This window comes from Cygnus atratus, chromosome 8, assembly GCF_013377495.2.
Source record: "Cygnus atratus isolate AKBS03 ecotype Queensland, Australia chromosome 8, CAtr_DNAZoo_HiC_assembly, whole genome shotgun sequence".
Taxonomy (NCBI): Eukaryota; Metazoa; Chordata; class Aves; order Anseriformes; family Anatidae; genus Cygnus; species Cygnus atratus.
Window position 1 is genome coordinate 32,855,202 of NC_066369.1, and position 22,966 is coordinate 32,878,167.

A 22,966-nucleotide genomic window follows, 5' to 3' on the forward strand; every position below is an offset into this window, starting at 1 on the left:
TATCAAAACTGCTGTCATCTAAGGCAGCAACTTGTGTTACAAAAGTTATTAAAACATTATTATAGACTTAGAAAAGCTTCAAATTTACATTTTCCTTTTCATAGGCACTCTATAAACTAAAACGTGGCCTTGTTTCACAAGCTTAAGTGTTTAAATTAGTTAAACATTACCAATGTTGCTGATTTTTTTTAGATGTAAGCAAAAGGAAAAAAGAATCACCCATTAACCAGAAGCATCATGTACTGTTTTTACTTGTGCCTTTTATACACATTTTGATTAAAATTGATACTGTTTTGATGTTGAGGTTTACTGTATGTTATCCTACTGCCTTCTTAGGGCTCAGTTCCTTCTTCCCTAGAATTCGGTGAAGGCTAGCTGACATGAAGTAGGGTTTTGCTGTAGATCCATCATTTCTCTCCAGGTCTTCACCTGAATTTACACAGCAAAAGCAGCCAAAGCAGCAAACAGCAGTGCAACCAAATACAAACACACAAACAAGAGAGAGAGAGAGTTGAAGGGAGACAGCAAAAGAACCAACGTTTTAAAAAAATCTCAAGGCAATTTAGTTGTATTGTTAAATTGCTGAAGGACACCAAAAAATTCTGTTTTCTCAAGCCAGAATTTATTTTACACAAAGCAAAGACACGCACATCTAACCATTTTAAAATGACGGCAATATATCCTTTTTATTCTCCATTTCTTTGTTTTGGCATTATAAGTGGAAATATTCAGGAATACTCATGTTTACACACTGGTGGCCAGTTTTCCTAAAGCAGCCTAGCATTTTGTCCTAAAGGGAGACTTGGATTTAAGCACTTTTTAAAATTGGACCCTTCTTCGTTAAGATGAAATTCTTTTGAAAACCTGATGCTGTGAGTACACAATATCATATAGGATTTCCTACTGTCCAGTACAAAATGGAAGCATGGGAAGTAAAACAGAATATCAATTTAAAATAATGAGATGGGCACATAACTTTATTTTTTAAGAGACCTTTTTCTTTTTTAAAGGACCTTAAAGATCATCTAGTTTCAACCCCTCCCTGCCATGGGCAGGGATGCCACCCACTGGATCAGGCTGCCCAGAGACCCATTCAACCTGACCTTGAACAACTTCAGGGGCTAGGCATCCACGGCTTCTGTGGGCAACCCGTTTCAGTGCGTGGCGGAGCAGATCTCCACACTGCAGCTCATGAAGGAGCTCACGGTGGAGCAGATGGATCTGGTCTGAAGGAGGCTGTGGCCCAGTGAGAGCCAACATAGGAGCAGGTGATCTCATGGGAGCTGCCACCTGTGGGGGACCTGTGTTGGAGCAGTTTGCTCCTGAATGATGGACCCTGTAGTATGGATCCATATTGGAGCAGTTCTTGAAGAGCTGCTGTCTGTGGGAAGCCCATGCAGGATCAGTTTGGGAAGGATGGCATCCCATGGGAGGGACCCCACATTGGAGCCTGGGAAGAGAGGCACCTTGACGGTTCAGCATCTGACAAAGTATTCTTTCAGCCTGACTACAATCCCCATTCCCCATTCTCCTGCACCACCTGGGAGGAAGAGGTAGAAGAATGAATAGTGAAGTTGAGCCAGGGAAGAAGGAGGGGGGTGGAGGAAAGTGCTTTTATTTCACTTTTAGTTCTTACTGCTCTACTCTGTTATTAAGTGATTATATACTCAATCTTTCACAAGTCAAGTCTGTTTTTGCCTGTGATGGTACTTGCTGAGTGATCTCCCTGTCCTTATCTCAACCCATTAGCTTTTTTCATCATATTTTATTAGTCTCTTTTCATCGTACTTTTTCATCATATTTTCAACCCCTGTCTCTGTCCTCCATTGGAGGACAGAGAGCTGCATGGTAGTGCTTAGTTACCTACTGATGTGAAATCAACAACGTGACTGAATTATTTGGGTCTGATTCCTTCAGAAAATGCAGCCATTACTACAACTCTACAGAAGTCAAGTAAGACTGAGACTCAGGTGTCATTGTAGCACCCAAACATAATCATTTGTATCTTCATTCTTAACATCCAAGTATAATTATCAATATCCTGCACAGATGGCAATACATGAACACACGTGTCCAGATTTCTCACTTGCCTTGCAATTGATATAACCACCTCATTGACTAGAAAAAATCATCATGATTCCTTGCTTTCTTTGGTGGTAACACTTCTAAACTTTCACAGAGGTAAGAAGTGAAATACAGCTACTCTACAGAAGGCTATTCTTTCTACTTATAGCAGTAAAGCTTCATATGAGGATGCCAAAAAATGTTTCTGACCGATTTCGTTCCTGTGATTGTTTGACACCCCAGTATCTCCAGAATTGATCCTAACTTCAGTTCCTAGAGAAGCAGAGTTAGGAAGGTGTGTTTAAATATGGTTATGATTCAGAGGAAGCAAAGCATTTATGCTACTGTAAGAGTAGAATCAGTACTATCATGTTTATCTTACCTCAGTGATCGCTGTGGATATGATAGATCAAGACTGTTACTATTCCAGTATTCCCTTAGTATGTAATAATTTGTCAGTTGTGAGAACAATCACTATCACGTAACTTTCACTTGGACCTACCAGAATGACTTTCATCATAGAAATTAGTATGTTTATTTCTTTAACCCTCTAAGTCTAGAAAAGGGAATGTGTTCTGTAAGAAGTACATTCTTTTCTTATAATTATGTCCTAATTTGAGATCAACTGATTTCTTTTAAGATGATTCTGTGATTCTATGATTTTAGTATTCTCTGGCTGGAAAAATTGAACAGTAGTCCCTTTGAGAGTGCCACAGAATGCTTTCAGATATTAGTGAAACAAAACTCAGTACTTACAAAAGCAGAGGAAAAGCGTATCGACACACATTGCATAGACGCTGAAGAACCCATGTGCAACTAGGTAGGAGCCAATAATGACAGTCTACAAAAAAAAACAAAGCACAATAAAACCCCAAATGTTAGTTTGTCATCAATATGGCAGTATTAACACAAATAAGAGGCCTAGTCTGCTAAGCAAATTTTGGTAGAATTAATTGCAGCTCCATAATTCTATCAGATGTTACTACTGATGTGAAAAGGTATTACAGGTTCAAGACGCTGTATCCTAACATGCAGTAGACACCAGTTTTTCAGCTGCCAAATTGGAGCCATTTCAACCCCCACAGAGATTATATGCCAAGAACATTCTGAACTCCTTCAAGATATTATTCTAAAGAATGACTCATCCTGGAGCTGTTCCAGAGTCTATGAGGGCTACAAGGAGAAAGAGATGCATCACAGACCTTTTTCATTATAATCCCCACTGTCATTGGTGCCTCACCACCAGCCTTTGCTATCTGGAAAGTCTGAGCAAAGCAGATGTGAAAACTAATTTCTCTGAATGTGCAGAGTCATTGCAGTGACACTTCTGCCTGAAGGACCCGGAGGAGTAGAGTATAGCAGTTCACTCCTCACTTCAGTGGGTAGTATGTCACTGAGAGCGTGACAGGAGCTGTTACCATAACATGCCCTGTCTCGTCTGAACACCTCAAGTTGCCTGCAGTGTTCAGAGGATTAGACAGTTGCCTTACCAACAATGGTACCCAGTAGTAATTTAATGCTGGTGCTTCCTGTGCAAAGATTGGTATTCTCTGTGTGAAGAAAAAGAACGCAAGAACACCTGCAAGAAGCACAAAAGGTTAGTGATTCCTAGGGCTACTCTGATCTTCTAACAGCTAAAGAATGGATGAGACAAAACCAACAGACAGTAGATCCAAGGCTGGTTTTTACAAGAGCTTGTAAACAATTAATTCCTCCATACTAATTATTTCCTGGATCTGTATTCTGAACAGGAGAGAGATGTAAATGAATCAATTACTGTAAAGATATCCATGGGCCCAAAATGACTTTAATCAATTGGTTTATTTCATCGTTCTACTGGATTTAATAAATAATGATGAAAAAGACAATAGAATGGAATAATAACTAAGACCACCAGGTGGATTTTTCTAAAATAAGGAAGAAAGTGAGCAAACTCCTGCTGCTTTAGATTTTATTGCTTGAAGAAATACTTAACTATTTCAGATTAAAAAGAGAAATGACAGTGCTAGTGATAAACAGAATAATAAATTTAGAACAGAACAATGCATTTAAAACAGAAACAGACAAAAAGATTTATTCTTAAAGAGAAAGAAGACATGAATGAATTTCAGTATTTCATGGCTAGCATTTCAGAAAATGTGTTTCGAATCAAATTTGCTGCCCCATCTTGAACGTCACACCACAGTAATGACCAAAAAAAAATAGATGTGGTCCTGGTATTAATTTTCCGTTTCTAGTAAAAATATCATTCATTAGTAATCTTTTAAAGTATACAGAATACAAAATACGTATATTAGTATAGCAATATTTTGAAACTGCTGTCACAATTTAGAAAAGCTGTAATGAAATACTGCCAACTTGAATTTCTGAAAGTGCTTAAATTTTAAAAAATCTATTTTTTATCATAGCAAACCATGAATTATATGAATTTTCAAAAAATGATTTTTGATATTTTGTGGTAACAAAGAAAACTCTATGAAGATGTTAGAAATATTCTATTTTGTTCCTATAGCTTGGAAATTCTTTTGAATGGGCTTTAATACAGCAGAGCTTCAGGCCCATCTCCTGCAGATCTGTACCATCTCCTCTTGTATGTGTGCTGTCTGCTACCAGCTGAATGTCATGTGCAAGTTTGCTCAGTTCTCATGGAGGGAGAACAGATTATGACTGACTTATTGGTTGTGAATTTGATTTGATCCAGCTATGACGCTTTGTCTGCAGAAGCCCTTGTGCTAGTAACACATGCAAACACAGTAAAAGCAATTACAGAAATCACAGAATCATAGAATGGTTTGGGTTGGAAGGGACCTTAAAGATCATCTAGTTCCAACCTCCCTGCCATGGGCAGGGACACCTCCCACTAAACTAGATTGCTCAAAGCTCCATCCAACCTGGCCTTGAACACTTCTAGGGATGGGGCATCCACAACTTCTCTGGGCTACCTGTTCCAGTGCCTCACCACTCTCATAGTAAAGAATTTCCTCCTTATACCTAATCTAATCCTACCCTCTGCATCTAAGTGATATTATTATGACCATACAAAGAAAAAAAATGGGAAAAATATATATTTGTTTTGGTTCAATCTTGCAAATCTTTGGATATGGGAACAGCTTTCCAAATAGTCAGAACAAGGAGAACCTCCAACTGTTAACCAAGCATATATGAATATGGGAGGCATACTTGTAGGTATCAGAAAATAAGAACATACAATTTGGAAAAAAATCGATTAGCTTACCTACACCACCAGCAACGAGAATTTTCCCCAGGAATAAAAGAAAGTCTGTAACTTTGTCCAGAACTGCGACTCTGTTCAGCAAAAGACAAATGATATATAACTATCACAAACCAGACATTTGTATTCTTTTTCCTTACATCTATGGGTAATTGACAAAATGTGGCCAAGAAGCTGTTTACTGCTGGTTTCACAGACTGACAGTATAACAATGCAGAAAAGCAACACTGAGATGGACTTTGTTATAACCTAATCCTGTGAGGCAAAAAAAACACTGAGCCTTTTGTTGAATTAGGCCTTAATGCAGCAACACTGCTGCAGCACTTGGAAACTGTTCATTGCTCTTGATGATAAAAAAATAAAAATAAAAATGTATCTTTATCTCAATCTTTCTTTTGGGTCACAGACAAACCAGCCCAGAAGAGGCAAAGTACACACCATAACAAAAAGCAATGTTTGTGTAGATTGCTGGTACGTCCTCCTTTCACTTGGTCCCATCTGGCCACATTTCATCACTCCAGATCATGCCAAATCTACAGAACTATCTTAAGATATCATGGTACAACACTGAAGGTAGGAGGCTGCAAAGCAGAGGGACAGTCACAGATGAATGAATGGAGGTAGACAAAAAAATTGACAGTAAATCTGCAGCCTTCACTGAAAGCAACAGCAGGGAGTTTCTGCTCGAAAGCCTGCCCGCCTGTCTTACCAGAAACTTCAGGTAAATAATGGCATGGAAAATGAGCTTTGCATATTCAGTCTCATGACAACACTGAATGCTATGCAGATTGCAGTATACAGTACTGACTACCATGAAAAATAAACATTATAACTATTAAAAAGAACAAATCATAATTAGCCTGTCAGAGTTCAGCAATAGAAGCAAAATACACAAGATAAAAAAATTTCTGTTCAAAACCATAAAATTATATACCTATATTTTAGTTGTTGCTTTTACTGATTAGAGCAGAAGCACAAAGGACGGTGAAGCAGTGGTTCTGAGAGGAAACAAATGCAGCTTCTCTTTCCTATTGCACAAGCACTACACAATGTGGACACCACTGTTCTGATATGTACTCAATTTTCCCGTCTCCAATCCTTTCCTCCTCTTTCTTAAGCATTGTTTCCATTTTGCTGCCTTTCAGCATCCCCTTCCATTACCTTCCTGCTCCCAGTTCTTCACTAAATAAACTACCTAACCAGTTTTACTGTGCCTCTTGCTTAGATTGTCTGCTATGGCATCAACATGGCCTGCTCCCACGTTCTTCTCCCATTCTTTTTTGATCCCACAGTATTACAGGAACAGCCAAGAACAATGAAGTACTGGTGAGAACAGGGAGTTTGGCAGCAGTCTTGGTAGTGGGGAAACAGACCTGGGGAGTTCCCAGCACCAGGGAAGATCTGGTTATGTTAAACACACTGTTTTTGAGAGTACTCCCTCTTCTTTCTTGCCACATTTCAACACCCCATAGGCTTTCTGGAGCAATCTATAGACTTAGGTCTTTCGGTTTTCCTTTTTGAGAGAAAGCAAGTGGACAAACGCTCAAGAAACACACAAACAATAGATTATGAGTATTGCATTGCTGTATACCCATAGATCTCCTCTCAGTGACTCCATTAGTTCCTTGGAGGCACTATTATAATCTATTGGGTGCTTAGGATTTTAAACAAGCAATCAAAACAAAACTGCTATATTAGATCAACTTTGCACAGGTTACTGTGCCAGAGAGCTTGCTCTTACACACTGGCTTTTAGAAGTGATGGTCATGTCATGGGACAGAACCAGCTTACATTAATAGTTGGAGTAGAGGTAGGAGAGGAAGGAAGTGTGTCTTCAGCGTGCAATAGCAGGGAAACCTGACATTTCCAAGGACTGGGAGATGGCCCCTTACCTCACCACATTTCGCATGAGCAGAAAGAATGCCTCCTTTGCTGAGGTGCAGAAGTTTTTACCATATATAGCAATCTGCAAAACAATAGTAGTTGTTAAGTGTTTTAAATAATCAGAATACCTCTTTGTATTTAAGAATCATACTACATGTAATGCATAGTTCTTTTTAATCTGTGGCCATGGAACACTCAGATGAACATAAAGGAACAATCCCCCAATCACCTGTTATCTATCGATGCTTCCCATCGAGCTGCAACAGAATACCATCCATCTTTCCCCTCCAAATCACCTGTTTGTGAGTGTGCTACCCCTTGTGATCTTGCAGGCAGCAGATTCAGTACTTAGTTTTCCAAGCACAGCAAAAATGCTACTTGCTGAGGGATTCTTCTTACTTAGCTAGTTACCCATGTAAGATTTATAGCCAGCGGAAAGGAACAGGTGCTTGTAGAGCAAAAGTGAGTCGACCCATTTAGATATTGACTTAAACCTGACTCTGTTCTTGAGAATAAATCAGCAACACCAGTATCAAAGTCAGTAGATTTACATCAGCATAAGGCATGGCAGCTAAAGCCATACAGGAACAAAAACATTTTTTCTTTCTGGAATAGTGTCCACAAGGGTAAGATATTCTAGAAAACCTCTTCTGGTTCTAGTACAGTCAGTTTGCCAACTGTAAAAAAGATATTCAAAAAGAATACTTCTTCTTCAAGACAGCATTAATTTGAAATATCTTTTGTTAGAACAGTGGGCTATAATAGATTCATTACAGCCACCTCCTTTGAGATAACATCTGTGACTGTCATTTTCAATCACTGAAATTGTTTCAAGTCAGAACATCCTAGGGTGAAATCTGTGTATGTCTATTTAGGTGAAAATCTGGAATTTCTCTTCAGGAAGCTAAAATAACAAGGGTTATTTCAGAGTAACATCACTGCTGCTGCTAGTAGAATTTGTGCTTTTGACTTCCAGGATCAAATACAGACACCACATGCCTTCTGACTTCCTTATTCAAATCCTGCCACCACAAAGAAGTGTCCAACATGCAATACAAAACAAGATAACATTCCTGTTGAAATCAGGATTTCAGCCACTGATTCAGAGAGGAAGTTAACCAGTTATGCCATCCTTTTCCACTTACTTTGTGGGGTATGGAGTACGGAAAAAGACAGTCAAGAAAAGGCTGAGCTTAGAAGAAGGAAAAAAAAATCTTACTTTTTCATGGTAGTACCACATGCATTTCCTGAAAACTCCTATAAATGCCATTATTTATTCAGCATATTCTAGTACTGCTGGCTGTTGACCAACTAGAAGTAGCTAGGTTATTTTACCATCCCAGACAGGGGAGACCACATGCAAAGACAACACATACCATGATGTAGGCATTTCTGTTTATAAATTTTAAGAATTTTTCCAAACACCAGAAACAGCATTTGAGGCAGCAGAGTAGAAATCTAGTGAAGGAGTTCTGTGTACCTGAAAAAAGGAGAGAGTACATCATAGCATTCATGAACAGTCTTCAGAACAAAGAAATCTATTCAGAATAAATTCTTACATTGTGGCAAAACCAGAAATATTTCTTTTCTTCTATGTACGAACTCTCTTTCCTAACCAAATTTAGCTCACTAGTTTTAAGTCAGATCATATTCATGTCCTGAATGAATTCTGCATTAAACTCCCAATTTACTCAATTTGAGTAAATCAGCACAAATTCATTGATTTTGAATTAAACTAAAATGGCTAGTGCTAATGTGGAATTCACCTCTTTTAATTGCTCAAAAAACATCTTGGGAAAGTCAGGAAATCATTTACAAAAGGAGTTCTTAATAAGCTAGAGCAGATTCATAAATCTCACCTTTCAGTTTGTGATCCAAGTACTCCAGTATTACTCTAATAAGCTGGACAATTGCAAGAATTAAAGCTCCAAATGCCAGTGAACCTGTATGGTACCTGAAAGAAATTAAATGCTATTTAATGGCTTGTATTCACAGCAGTTGGCTCTAATTATACTTTATGTCTTAATCACAATGGCATAGCTAAACATTCCCTACCAGCATAAGCTATCAGCTAAAAAGATAAGTACAAAGCCTGTGCCAAGCTGTAATCACAGAATCACAGAATTGTAGGGGTTGGAAGGGACCTCCAGAGATCATCGCGTCCAACCCCCCTGCCAAAGTAGTAATGACTCTCTTACCTCAGGTTGCTTAGAGCATGTGGCACAACTTAGATCACTACAATTCATTCACTTTTACTGAATCCCTTTGAGCAGTTTTGGAAAATAAATTATTCTAGAATAAAGTCAATCCTAATCTGGACAGAGTGTCCATGGGAGATAACTATAGGAGCCTAATTATAAGGTAGATTGTGAATCAATTGTCTCATAAAGTCAAGAGAGGCTTTATGTATCAAAAGATTATTATGACTACGTCAATCTTATACCTATGTTTTAAAAGTGTTTATTCCTTAATTGCTATTAGTAAACTAGGCACTTCATGAATCAGGGCATCCTTCTTTAAGTTGACAGGAAGCACCAAAGTTTTAATAATCATAGAATCATAGAATCATTAAGGTTGAAAAAGACCTTCAAGATCATCTGGTCCAACCATCACCCTACTACCAATGTCACCCACTAAACCATGTCCCTAAGCACCACGTCCAACCTTTCCTTGAACATCCCCCCCCCAGGGACAGTGACTCCACCACCTCCCTGGGCAACACGTTCCAACTACTCTTGCTTGACTGATCTTTCTGAGAAGAAATGTCTCCTAATTTCCAACCTAAACCTCCCCTGGCACAACTCGAGGCCATTCCCTCTAGTCCTATCACTAGTTACCTGCGAGAAGAGGCTGATCCCCAGCTCCCCACAACTTCTTTTCAGGGAATTGTAGAGAGCAACAATGTCAGCCCTGAGCCTCCTCTTCAAACTAAACAACTCCAGTTCCCTCAGCCACTCCTCACAGGACTTGTGTCCCAGGCCCTTTACCAGCTTCATAGCCCTTCTCTGGACACATTCCAGGGCCTCAATGTCCTTCTTGTAGTGAGGGGCCCAAAACTGAACACAGTACTTCAGATGCGGCCTCACCAGAGCAGAGTACAGGGGGATGATCCTCCCTGGTCCTGCTGTCCTCTAATGACCAATAGGTTAGGGCATGGAGAGGGGGGAAGCACAGCAAAAATGGTGGAGTGTGCATCCTGAATAATGCACTGCCTTGCTCCTCCCATGCCCATCACAGGAGATGGACTGTCCCATGAAAGGCTCATCTCCACAAGCACAGGGGCACAATGTCAGGTGGGGGAACCCAAACAGTGCACTCAGAGGAAAGGACACCTGTCCCAGAAGAGCCATCGGCCTCATGGCCCAGGTGTGAAACCCATCAAGATGAATCAATGGAATTGAATTCCTTGAGCACTTTTCGGACTGGGCAGTGTTAATGACTAGGGGTATTGGACACATTAGGGGATACAGGGGAAGAGAGAGCATTTTGGGATAGCACAAGACTTACTATGGGATATTTAGGGGAGGAGGAATCAAAGGCAGGTTAAGAGGGGAATCAATGTAGTTTAGGGAGGAATAAATGCAGGAAAAATTGAGGAATAAGGGGATAAAAAGTTGCATGTAAACAGCTACACGTTAGTACACCTTCTGTGGCCATGCACTGCACCTGATCAGCACAGTCTGACCTACCTTATTAAATTGCATTTCTGTTTTCCTGGGTGAGGGACTCTTTTCTGTGTGGATATGTGTGGGGATGGATTTTTAAGTGCAAGCAGCTTGACACAGACCACACATCAGAGGGCCAGTGGAGCTGTGATGCCAGCAACTGAAGCAACTAATAGTATGTGAGTGTGATTGCTAGTGGATGTTAAGGTTGATTAGCTAGTGAGTAGCTTAAGTAGCTTGGGAGCCAAGTATGTTTATGTCTCTCTGAAGGTGAGACGACAAGAAGAGTTGGCTGCCAGAGGTACCTGAGGGTCCTGGTCAACTGCTGGAGAGACCATCGGGTCTGCATGTTAACTGAGACCTGTTTGTGTGTCTGTCTCTAAGAGAAAGTCACCTGGAGAGGCTAACTACAGGAGGAACCAGGAGTCCCAGACAACTTCCAGAGAGACCATAATGTCTGGGGGTTATTGAGAGGGGTGTGTGTGTGTCTGTGTCTGTGTATCTGTGTGTCTGTCCGTGAGGGATGGAGTCTGTAACAGCAACTGGAGTGGGGCTGTGGGCCTCAGGGTCACATAGATCCAGCTGCCAGCAACTGGGGAATTAGGAGATCCAGGGGCCAGCTACTGGATAGATCAAGTGTCTGAGCCAGGCTACTGGTGGTATATGCACCTTATATTATATATATACAATTGGATAAAAGTCCATTAGTGGGAATTACATACACTAACAGACCATCATCCTCAACAGTCAGGAGTCCTGATCAGAAGGGAACAGGATGAAGCTACTGGGGCTAGTGCTGTTTGTGCAAGTGCTCTGTGTGTGTGTCTGTTGATCTGCATGGTCAGCTGTGTATATATTTGTTGTATACATGTATTTGGGTGTGTGCACCTACTGGGAATAACTGCTCTGCCTTGTAACTAGTTGAACTGGGGGACATCAAGCTGCAGCTGCCTTGCCTCTACTGGGCTACTGGATTTGGCGTTCCCCTAAAAACTACATTTTCCTGACTAAGCACTTTCATTTGATATTCTCCATTTGGCTTCCCAAATTGTAAAAACAGCACTTGTTGAACACATAACAGGGATTACATCCAGCTTCACGGTCTTACCGTATTGCCCGTCCAAAGGAAGCGAAGAGTGGCCACAGTGGAATATCAGCTGGTTTTCGAGAGGCCCAGTAATAAGAGGCAAAGGCACCAGCAAGGGTACACTGACCCAGTGCAATTGCAAAGTTTACCAGCCAGAGAAAAACAAAGGCATTGGCTAACTGAAAGATGAAGATGTACTTATGGTACAGACTTTCTCCTCCATAAAATGCAAAAGTACACTGAGCACCTGGGCATAATTTGGTAACATTGGTTGTGTTAAAAGTCTGTATGGAAAGAAAAATAAAAACCAGAATGATAAGCAATGAATTCCATGTAGAAAGTCTCTGAAAGTGACTTAATAAAAATCACACAATTCTGTTTGATGTTTCATTAGCTTATTCAACACTGCACTCCAACAGTATGCAACCTGTTTACATATTTAGGGGGTTATATTAATGTCTTATTCAGGTGCTTAACTTTAAACTACGGAGTTAGCAAACAGACCTGTTCACCACACATCTGAAACCAACAAAAATGGAATACGAATTTCAGAAATCTACTTTTAAGACAAATATAGAATCATAGAATTATAGCAGCATAGAATCATAGAATGGCTTGGATTGGAAAGGATCTTAAAGATCATCTAACTCCAACCTCCCCTGCCACAGGCAGGGATGCCACCCACTAGATCAGGTTGGCCGAGGCCTCATCCAACCTGGCCTTGAACACCTCCAAGGATGGGGCATCCACAACTTCTCTTGGCAACCTGTGCCAGTGCCTCACTACCCTTACAGTGAAGAATTTCCTCCAAATGTCTAATCTATATCTATCCTCTTTTAGTTTAAGACCATTCCCCCTTGTCCTATCATTATCTACCCAAGTAAAGAGTCCTTCTCCACCCTCTTCATAAGACCCCTTTAAGTACTGAAAGGTCACAATGAGGTGTACCTGGACCCTTCACTTCTCCATGCTGAACATACCCAGCTCTCTCAGTCTTTCTACATAGGAGAGGTGCTCCAGCCCTCTGATCATCTTTGTGGTCCTAATATGCTTCAGTTTCATTAAGGAAAACCTGCTCAGCTTAAAAAAAATATATATATACTATTCATTTGAAAACTAGAGGCCAAATCTGCATCTTGGTAAGTTACCACATTTGAATTAAAATGAACCAAGGACAATGAAATAGAAGCCTCGCAAATTTGAGAACACCTATAAAAAAAAATCTGTATTTCTGTGTCTCCCTCCCTCACCCTGTAAACTGTTAATACCTACCCGTCTCACAGGACAGTTTAGAAGAAAAAACAGTTTATATCTGTAAATTGCTTTGAACAAAGAAGTGTTACCTGAAGAACTATTTTCAGATTTAACATGAGGAAACATTATTTAAAATAAGCATGTTTTCTACTAGCATTGCATCTAATAGCAATTAAGAAATGCAATTAGTACAACATTTATTATAAATAAATAAACAAATAAATAAATAATAAATAAATGAATAAATAAATGAATAAATAAAAGTAAATATTAGTTACACTTACCTCTGGGTCACAAGTCAGGTTTGCATACTTGCACAGTGTTTGATTAGCCATTACTTTATACACAGGTTCTCCTGATGTAGCTAAAAAACTTAATTAAATGTTTTAAGGAGGAATCACACAACTGTAGGCTTTGAGCAACTTAAGACTCTGAAGTGGGGAACCACTAGCTCTAAAGAATATGTGCAGATAACAGAAAAATTGCTTTTGCTATGCAGATATGTACATGAAGGGCTGACAGGTATGATGTAATATTCTCATTACTCAGAGAACTAAGGCAAACTCCATCCCTGAACTATGATAATTCCTGACCAGAATGGGCAAGGGGAATAACCTTGAAGGTTGTGTCAGTCTCTCTTGCACACCTACTTATGGTACGGCAGATTATGCAGTGGTTCTTTGATGGTTCATACTTTGGTGGAAGGAGACACAGAGCAAAAGAATAAATTAACATTGTCCTGAACAGCAAAATCTGGCATTCTTAGCACGTGAAAGTAGAAAAAAATGTTTTAAAAAAACAATTTTTCCCCTCTCTAATATCTTGCCGAACCCTTGCTGTTCCAGGAACAAACAGTTATTTCTGTTCTGCAGTTTAGAGAGGACTAAGTGCACGATATATTCTCATTCCTTTCCTATACTTTTCTGAACAAAAAACACCAGCAGCCTCCCCAGCTAAGAGACCATTAACATTGGGCCTATAGAGCACGCAGCACATTAATGGCCATATTCCCTCTTTGCTGAGGGCTTTTTTTCACCTGTTAAAGTCCACCTTATGTAGTATACTAAGGCCTTGCATGATCCTCTATGCCTTGGCAAGAATTTTAGTCCAGTTCTTTTTAATGAAATTAAGTCTACTGTCTGATTTGTACATCAATCCCAACTGTGCAGTGAGGAACAATCCTGCATCAGTGGAGCAAGTGCTAAGTGACCAAATAGCCCTATTGACATGGGTTTGGTTAAGGTGATATCACAGAGCATGATTTTTTCTTGCAGAGCAGAAGACTGTTCTCCAGAGATGTACACAGACAGAAGGATACACAGCTGTCACAGCCCAGTAGGAAATGCAAATTGCAATGAGTATGAAGGTGACAATTGGGTAGAACAATGTAGACATTATATAGCCAATAGCCCTACGAAAGAAAGAAAACATGTCACGTAAGCTATAACAAGATAAGAAAAAAAAAGCTTTTTATCAACTTCTAACATCATCTTTTTTACTTTGAGCTATTTGTTGATAATGGTAGCATAATCTAGTGCTGGGATCTCAAAACACTGCAGGTACTGCCTTCATATATCTTCACTTCAATATTTCTACCACTCTACTTTATTGGCAGCAGTACAGATGACTTCACTAATTTGCCATGTTCGAGCCTGTCTTCTACTTTCTCCTCCTCCACTACTGCTTCACAGATCCTGCTCTTTCCAGGTCATAAACCCATTTCAATCATATCTCCTTGCTGACTGCTACAGACGTTATCCTTTATTTCCATGTCCTACTCTGATCAGATTCTATGCTCTCCCTTCAGCCCCTACATAGCCTGAAATTATCCCTTACTGCTTTGTATTTTGGGACATCGTTCCCATTGTTCCTTTCCTGTCTTAAGTACTAGCTAGTCTGGGTAGAGGCACTGCACTTCTCTTCAGAATTCCAGGACATTCCGACACCTTCCCATGACTGTGACTTTCCTCATACCGAGTTTACGTGGTAAGGGCTTGGTAGCAGGAGGGCTGCAGGCATGGCCTCTGTGAGAAGAGTCCAGAAGCTGCCCCATGTCATGCTCCAAAAGGGACCTGCTGCTGGCCAGAGTTGAGCCAATAAGTAATGTTGACTGCACCTCTGTGAGAGGATATTTAAGAAAGGAAAAAAACTGCTGAGCAACAGCAGCTGGGAAAGCAAGGAGTGAGCAACAGCCCTGCAGACACCAAGGTCAGTGAAGAAGGAGAGGAAGGAAGTACTCCAGGCACCTGAGCAGAAGTTCCCCTGTGGCCTGTGGAGAGGCCCTTGGTGGAGCAGACTGTCCCCCTGCAACCCATGGGTCCCATGGTGGAGCAGATCTCCACACAGCAGTCCGTGGAGGAGCCCATGGTGGAGCAGGTGGATGTGGCCTCAAGAAGGCTGCGGCCCATGGAGAGCCCCTGCAGGAGCAGGCTCTGGTCTAGAGCTGCAGCCTGTGCAGAGGAGCCCATGCATGAGCCATGATCTGGCAGGAGCTGCCACCCATGTTGAAACAGTTTGGTCCTGATGGATGAACCCTGTGGTACAGACCCATATTGGAGCAGTTCTTGAAGAGCTGCTGTCTGTGAAAAACCCATGCAGGATCAGTTTGGGAAGGATGGCATCCCATGGGAGGGAACCTATGCTGGAACTGGGGCAGAGATTAACTGTGAAGGAGCGGCAGAGACGAAGCATTAGGGATTGACTGCAGCCCCTGTCCCCCTGTGTTGCTCAGGGGGAAGAGGTAGAAGAGGGTGGATGGAGAGGAAGGTGTTTTTAGTTTGCTTTTAGTTTCTTACTGTTCTAGTCCAGTAGTGATAGGCAAAAAATTATATTAATCTCCCTATGCTAAGTCTGTTTTTCCTGTGACAATAACTGGTGAGTGATCTCCCTGTCCTTATCTCAACCCTTGAGCCCTTCCCGTCACATTTTCTCCCCTTTTTTCTTTGAGGAGGGGGAGTGAGGAAGTGGATGTGGTGGAGTTCAGTTGCTCAGCAGGGTAAAAACACCATTCTTGTATGTGCCATAAACGAGTGGTGCTGGTGTTTGGCTGTTGGAAAGCAGAAAGAATAATAAGCCTTGCACTGTTGACAGCTTAGAGAACCCCTTTGTACATCAAGTCTGATGTTTTAGAGGGCAGCAGTCTACTAGTACTTTTTGTGGCTAGAATGTAACTAGTGAGCAGGAATTTAAGCATACTAATTGCTACTCCACCAGGGACTGTTCCTCTTGGTAGCATGGTGTCTCACAGGCTAATACCTTTAGCTTGGTGTCTCACTGGATGTGATGGTGGAGAGCATGTTTTTTGTTCACTGAAGCTTACAGGTTGGTTCCCTTTACACTCATGTACCTCTTCCCACTTGTCTAAGTTTTCTTTCCAGTGACACCATAAGCTTATCAGAAGCTTTTTCATCTCTTACTATTGCTCACGGTTTTTCTCTTATAACTTGTGGTACTTTTGATGCCATTTGTTTTATAAGAGGCAGTTTCCAAAATATAAAAGGAGACAAACTTATTCAGCTTCTGCTGCTAAACTAGTAAGTAAATGCAGGGGGTGAGTGAGTGTGGGGAATACAAGGGAACTGTCACATGCAATCAAGATGTTAAGATCCTGAACACGTCAAATTCCATCCTAGTCTATGGATGTAAAAGTACATTAAGAGTCACAAAGGAGGTCATAGCTTTTATGCTTTCTGAGAAATAATCACAACATATTAGCAGTGTTCAGCATTTAATAGGCCTATTTGTTACTACTAAAACCACAGACTGTTACTCCAGCAAACTGACTGTTAATTGTCTCTAACTTTGGATTTTTGTATTATAATTGCAATATTTTTAAAAGAATAGTTAAAGGGTATTGAGAAACATAATTTGATTTCCAGTCATTAGCAACTTATTTTTCATCTTCCTGAATACAGAGCATGTTCTCTTAGGCTTACAGTAATTAAATAGTGTTTCTTAGAATCACAGAATATCCTGAGTTGAAGGGACCCACAAGTATCACTGAGTCCAACTCCTGGCTCCATACAGGAACACCCAAAAATCAGACCCTGTGTCTGAGAGCAGTGTCCAAACACTTCTTGGACTCCACCAGGCTCGGTGCCATGACCAAGGGGCCCCTGGGGAGCCTGTTCCAGTGCCCAACCGCCCTCTTAGTGAGGAACCTTTTCCTAACACCTAGCCTGATCCTCCCCTGTCCCAGCTCCATGCCGACCCCTCGGGTCCTGTTGCTGTCCCCAGAGAGCAGAGCTCAGTGCCTGCCCCTCCGCTCCCCTCGTGAGGGAGCTGCAGGCCGCCATGAGGCCTCCCCTCAGCCTGCTCTGCTCTGGGCTGAACAAACCAGGGGCCTCAGCTGCTCCTCACATCTTGCCCTCTAGACCTTTCACCATCGTTGTAGCCCTCCTTTGGATGTTCTCTCATAATGTCTTATGTCCTTCTTAAATTGTGGTGCACAAAACTATACACAGTATTCAAGGTGAGGGCTGCACCACTGCTGAGTAGAGCAGGACAAGCACTCCCCTTAACCAGCTAGCTCAACTGTGCATAATGCAGCCCAGGATACACTTGACTCTTTTGGCTGCCAGTGTGCACTGCTGACTCATATTCAACTTGACATCAACCAGAACCCCCACATCCCTTTCCATGGGGCTGTTATCCAACCTCTTGTCCTCCAGTCTGTACACACAGCCAGGGTTGCCCCATCTCAGGTGCAGAATCCAGCACTTGCTCTTGCTAAACTTCGTACTGATGGTGATTGTCCAGCCCTCTAATTAGTCAAGATCTCTCTGTAAGGCCTGTTTCACCTCATCTGTATTCATGAGTATAAAAATATCACCTTCAAGTGACCTCTCCATGCTGCTGAAAAACTATAGAATGTTACTACTTCTCAGCAGGAAGTTTATAAAATTTCTGAAATCCTCCTATCTGTCAAGACTACAAACAAAAAATGTTACAGGGTATTGAAAGTGTTCCCTGGTTTTAATGAACAGGAATTAAAGTATATAGTCTAGTACTGTCCAGTTTAACTGCTATGCCCTAATTGCATAGTAGCATAAGAAATCGATATCTGACTGCATACAGAAATTCAGTATTTGTTAATCCTGTCACAAAAATCCCAGATCCTGATTCCTGAAGACCACAGTGCCAATGGAGATGGCAGAAAACTGTAAGCAAGTGCACACAGATAAACTCAGAGTTAAGTCAATGTGCTCTAACGACAGAGCTCTACTGCCAAGGAAGATGCTTTCAGTAGTTGCCAATCAGACCTTTGCCTATTTGAAATGAAATCCAAGGGCCTGATCTTTCAAGTCCTTTTTCCCTTTGTTACAAACCCAGTTTTAAAAATAACTAATCATATCCCCAGGGAAGTGGTCACGGTGCCAAGCCTGATGGAGTTCAAGAAGAGTTTGGACAATGCTCTCAGACACATGATCTGATCTGATCTGATTTATTTATGTATGTATTTATTTATTTATTTAGGGAGGTCCTTTGGGGACCCAGGAGTTGGACTTGATGATCCTTGAGGGTCCCTCCCAACTCAATTCTATGATTGGCACTGCAAAACATAGGAACTACTGCAAAGTCTATACAGATTTCAGGAAAAACAAAATGAAGAGGTCTCCTAGGCCTTCAGATAAAAAATACATGCTCTGATTTCCTATTTGCTCAGAGCTGAAAAGAAGTATCTTGGACTGAGCCATTTTGCAATGTCTGGTAATGGAAGTCTCCTTTTCTCTCTGCAGATTTATGCATGTCCACACTGTGAAGCCAGGAGTTGGACTCAATGATCCTTGTGGGTCCCTTCTAACTCAGGATATTCTGTGGTTCTGTGGTTCTATGGTTCTGTGAATTGGAGACAGAAGAAGGCAGTCTTTTCTAAATAAAAGTCACTGTAAAAAAAAAAAACACACCAAAACTCCACCACCTGTATGTCATTTTGGAGACAGTCCAGTTACAGAGCAAAGTTCGCAGCAATAGGTCCCCAGGCCCCTCCTATTATAATGGACTGCATTTAACATTTCAGCTGTTATACCTGTTTGCACTCAGGATACATGGAACCACTAGCTGTATATGTACTTTTAAGGCAGGAAACTGAGAGCTAAGAAATGTCTTATTGCAAAACAGAAAGCTCTTATAAGCACAACCTCTTTAAGAGAGAACCAGCATTCCATATACTACCTAATGTTCTCAACATACCTAGTGTTGTGCTTTTACTCTCAACTTTCTGCTCTTTGTAGTGCAAGATGAAACTCAAGAAGAATATACCCTAGAGATCATTTAATAAAGTTAAAAGTATTTTAAGATCAGACAAACATACCTACTACCTTCCTTCAACAGTGCAATAGCAATCCGAATCCTATTCCTTAGGAAGATCAGCATCAGTATTATTATGACCTCAACAACACAAAGTATTATCACTGTAAATAAAAAAAAAAAAAAAAATTTATCAAGAATCAAACCAATACACTGCCCCTGTAAATTGCTTTTTTTCCTGCCTTGCATTTTACACTATTGCTCATGAACTCCACTAGATGCTCTGCTAGAGCACTTCTCCCTTTCATTCACTGCAGCTGCAAATCTTCAGTTCTATTTCACAGTTCTGTAAGTGCCAGTGTAGGACAATTCTACACGCAGGGAATTAGAATGTATAAGACCCTGACATCAGCATTTGTAATTTTAGATGAAAAATGGAAGATAGCATTCTCAGGCAAAGATAATCGTCCACTGAAATATGACCGTACCATTTGCCCTTAAATACAGTTTACCCATAACAAACCATATTTTTCAAAAACAAGCATTTTCCATGTTAATACTTAACTGCTGCTAATTTGTAGTATCTAAATACAGTAAATAAAATAAAAAGGAGACAATGAGTTAACTCTTTCATGAAGAGTGTGTTTCTCTCATGCATATTGTTCTAACATTTAAATGTACATAAATCAATAGTTTTGTTTGAGTATTAACCTGGCATGAGCTCATTTCACTTCACATGGAAAAAAGAAGGAAGGAGAAGGAGAAGGATAGGACAGTTCTGGACAAATTATTTGCACCTTCCTGTTGTGCTGCTGGAATCAAACTTCTGAGGTCAGAGAGCTGAGAGTGGTATACCACACAACATTTCTTAGCCGTGTTTGAATCATAACCCAGATTTGGTTCAAAGAGTCTGATCAGTCTGATTTCTATTTGTGTCAGTTCAAAACCTACTTCTGCACTAGAAAGTAAAATAAATAAATAAATAAATAAATAAATAATCTCTGCACTTCATCTGGATAAGACAGGGTCCTGAAGCACATCTCTTCAAACTCTGAGACATATCCATTAACTCTGGGTGCTTCAGATAGTTAGACAACATCTAAATGAGCCCAGAAGTTGGACTCGATGATCCTTGTGGGTCCCTTCCAACTCGGATATTCTATGATCCTATGATAAACCTGTCCAGCAGTTGTGGATGGTTGCACACAGTGGGACTTGACTCCTTCAGATGAAACCAGGAATTTCTGTAGAGGGAGAGGAAAACAGAAGGGATAACTATTCCTAGGACTTGGCTTGCCTGGAAGTTTGCAAAAGGATATGGAGATTGGCTTTAGCTGTCACAGCTAAGACATAGACTCAGAATCCAGACAGAGATATACACAGATACTCTTAAAACATGATTACAAATATTATCAGCACCCCTGGCCATCATAACTGCAGGTGGCAAGTAACCACTGTGATGCTCAGAGCCACAGATTTTGTTCTGAATAAAGTTTTTGTTACATGCACTTTAGCACCTATTTTGATGGAGTTCCTCATGAAGGAAAACATAATCAGTTTTATTTAAAGTTGGTCTCATTTCAGTTCAGTTAAGTTAGTGTGACTTTTCCCCTTGTGAAAAAACGAAAGCATTGTTAGTACATGATGAGTTCTAGACTAGGACTGAGAGGACCTATATTTTCATCAAGGATATTTAACTGGTTTGCTGGGTGATTTTGGACAAATCATTTGGACAGTTCCTGAGTACCTTAGTTTACTTGTCTGAAAGTGACACTGACCTCTAGATAAACTACACATTGGCTGCTAAGAATCAGGCAGCAGAAGGGACTGGAGAGTTACAAGGAAAAACATAATACAGTCAAAAGGCCCTCTAGAGATAGAATACTAAAAAGATTTGCCTCAACAGTACATAGGAAGATGCCTCACAAGCTCAATGATCCAACGAAAACACAAAGCAAAGAAAGCAGATTTAAGCAATATACCGTTCTATTAATTCAGCTAACAGTTTTTATCTAGGCTATGTCCCATTCACCATCCCAGTTACAGTGTCCATGTGCCTTCTAATAGAGTAGTAACTGCAATGCAGTTAATATTTGCCGCATATTTGTTCTCTCTTCTGCCCCTCCTTTCCTGAGGAGGAATGTGCATGTTTTCTTCTTCCAGTAGAATTTTATTTTAAAATCAGACGCACATGACCCTGTAAGAGAAGGCAATGAAGCACTCTTGAAAATAAAGATGATGAAATTTGTGAAGGGTTGTTCCACAGTCTTAGTGCAGCCTCCAAAAAAAAAGCAGTGATCTGATCATAAAGAGTTCCACAAAGATGTGCATAGTTATTAATCTAATTTCTGTGTCTCTCCCAGAATCATTATTCACTGCCATCAACAGTGTGATTGCATTATTTCCTTTTCCAAATACACTACTATCCTTTCTAAAACCAGAGATTTTGCACAATACAAAGAAAAAGAATTCTTACCTGTCTGAATGACATGTTTGAAGGAGTTTTAACAAGGCAAACGCTGCAAAAAGACAGTGATTGATTCTCCTGAATATCCATTAATTGATACAGGTTTTAAAGGGCACTTACTAAATGCTAGCCATGTTTGCCTCAATTGTAGGTACACTCTGAAGTCTGTCTGGAATCCGATATCATAAACGGTGAGGTCAGATCCAGGTATGCCTTTGAGATGATCATACTCCCAGTAACAATGCCAGATGCCTTTTAAGAAGCAATTAGTATAAAAAGTGTGTTTCTGAAGAGTGCAAAGACAAGTTTTTAAAAATATATATATATTTAATATTTAAAATTAATTTTAAAAATAATTTTTACAAGCCAAGTGTTATGTCCTCAACATGTCAGTAAACAAAAATAAAAAATGCATTACCGAGAAATTAGTGAATTATAAAATCACATGTACAAAAAGAAATATCAGTGCAAATGAATATACATTAAGCATACCATAGGTAAATAATTCAGGTTACTATATCTGGTGCTGTGTCAGCACAGCTGAATTCTTACTAAGTTTCACTGTCATTTAAGCATTTGTCACTAAACTGCGTCCAAAACTGAGCATTACTTATCCCAGTTGTACCATTTAATTGATATAATTACTGATTTTCCTTGCTCAGATTTAAGCAATAAGGAAAAATAGCCTCAGAAGCTAGAAGATTACACCTACCATAACCTATAATTCCAATCACGCCAAAGATGAAAATCCAGAAGAGAACCCCAGCTGTGAACCTCAACAGCACAAGGAAGAGCAGACTCACAATCATTGCAATGAACAACCCACTGGAGAGATAAGAGACAGAAACATGGGGGGGGAAAAGTGTGAGAATCTTCCCTTTCTTGCATGACTGTTACTCCAAGTGGAGGTCACTTTGTGTCATATGAGAATGATTTTTAAAACTGTATTTCAAAATCTTCGTTATGAAATACATCCTCTTGGATATCATCTGCTATTAGAAACCAGTAGCTTAGATATGATGATCTCACAGGGCACAGCCAGAAATGTTTGTATCCACTAGGTT

The 22,966-nt window shown here is 40.3% G+C and overlaps 1 protein-coding gene across 1 annotated transcript in view; it reads right to left on the minus strand.

Annotated features, from left to right (window-relative positions):
- Positions 1-224: 224 nt before the first annotated feature.
- The window catches only part of SLC44A5 (solute carrier family 44 member 5), an 84,995-nt gene continuing 62,253 nt past the window's right edge, over positions 225-22,966 (minus strand). The window contains exons 10-22 of the mRNA XM_035564392.1: positions 22,615-22,727; positions 22,023-22,154; positions 19,500-19,599; positions 14,505-14,597; positions 13,471-13,558; positions 11,954-12,216; positions 9,040-9,134; positions 8,557-8,660; positions 7,189-7,262; positions 5,300-5,370; positions 3,555-3,643; positions 2,821-2,905; positions 225-429 (exon numbers count right to left, since the gene is read on the minus strand). Coding sequence (XP_035420285.1) covers positions 317-429; positions 2,821-2,905; positions 3,555-3,643; positions 5,300-5,370; positions 7,189-7,262; positions 8,557-8,660; positions 9,040-9,134; positions 11,954-12,216; positions 13,471-13,558; positions 14,505-14,597; positions 19,500-19,599; positions 22,023-22,154; positions 22,615-22,727 — 1,420 coding nt within the window. The 3' untranslated portion in view covers positions 225-316. The remainder of the gene's footprint in view (positions 430-2,820; positions 2,906-3,554; positions 3,644-5,299; positions 5,371-7,188; positions 7,263-8,556; positions 8,661-9,039; positions 9,135-11,953; positions 12,217-13,470; positions 13,559-14,504; positions 14,598-19,499; positions 19,600-22,022; positions 22,155-22,614; positions 22,728-22,966) is intronic.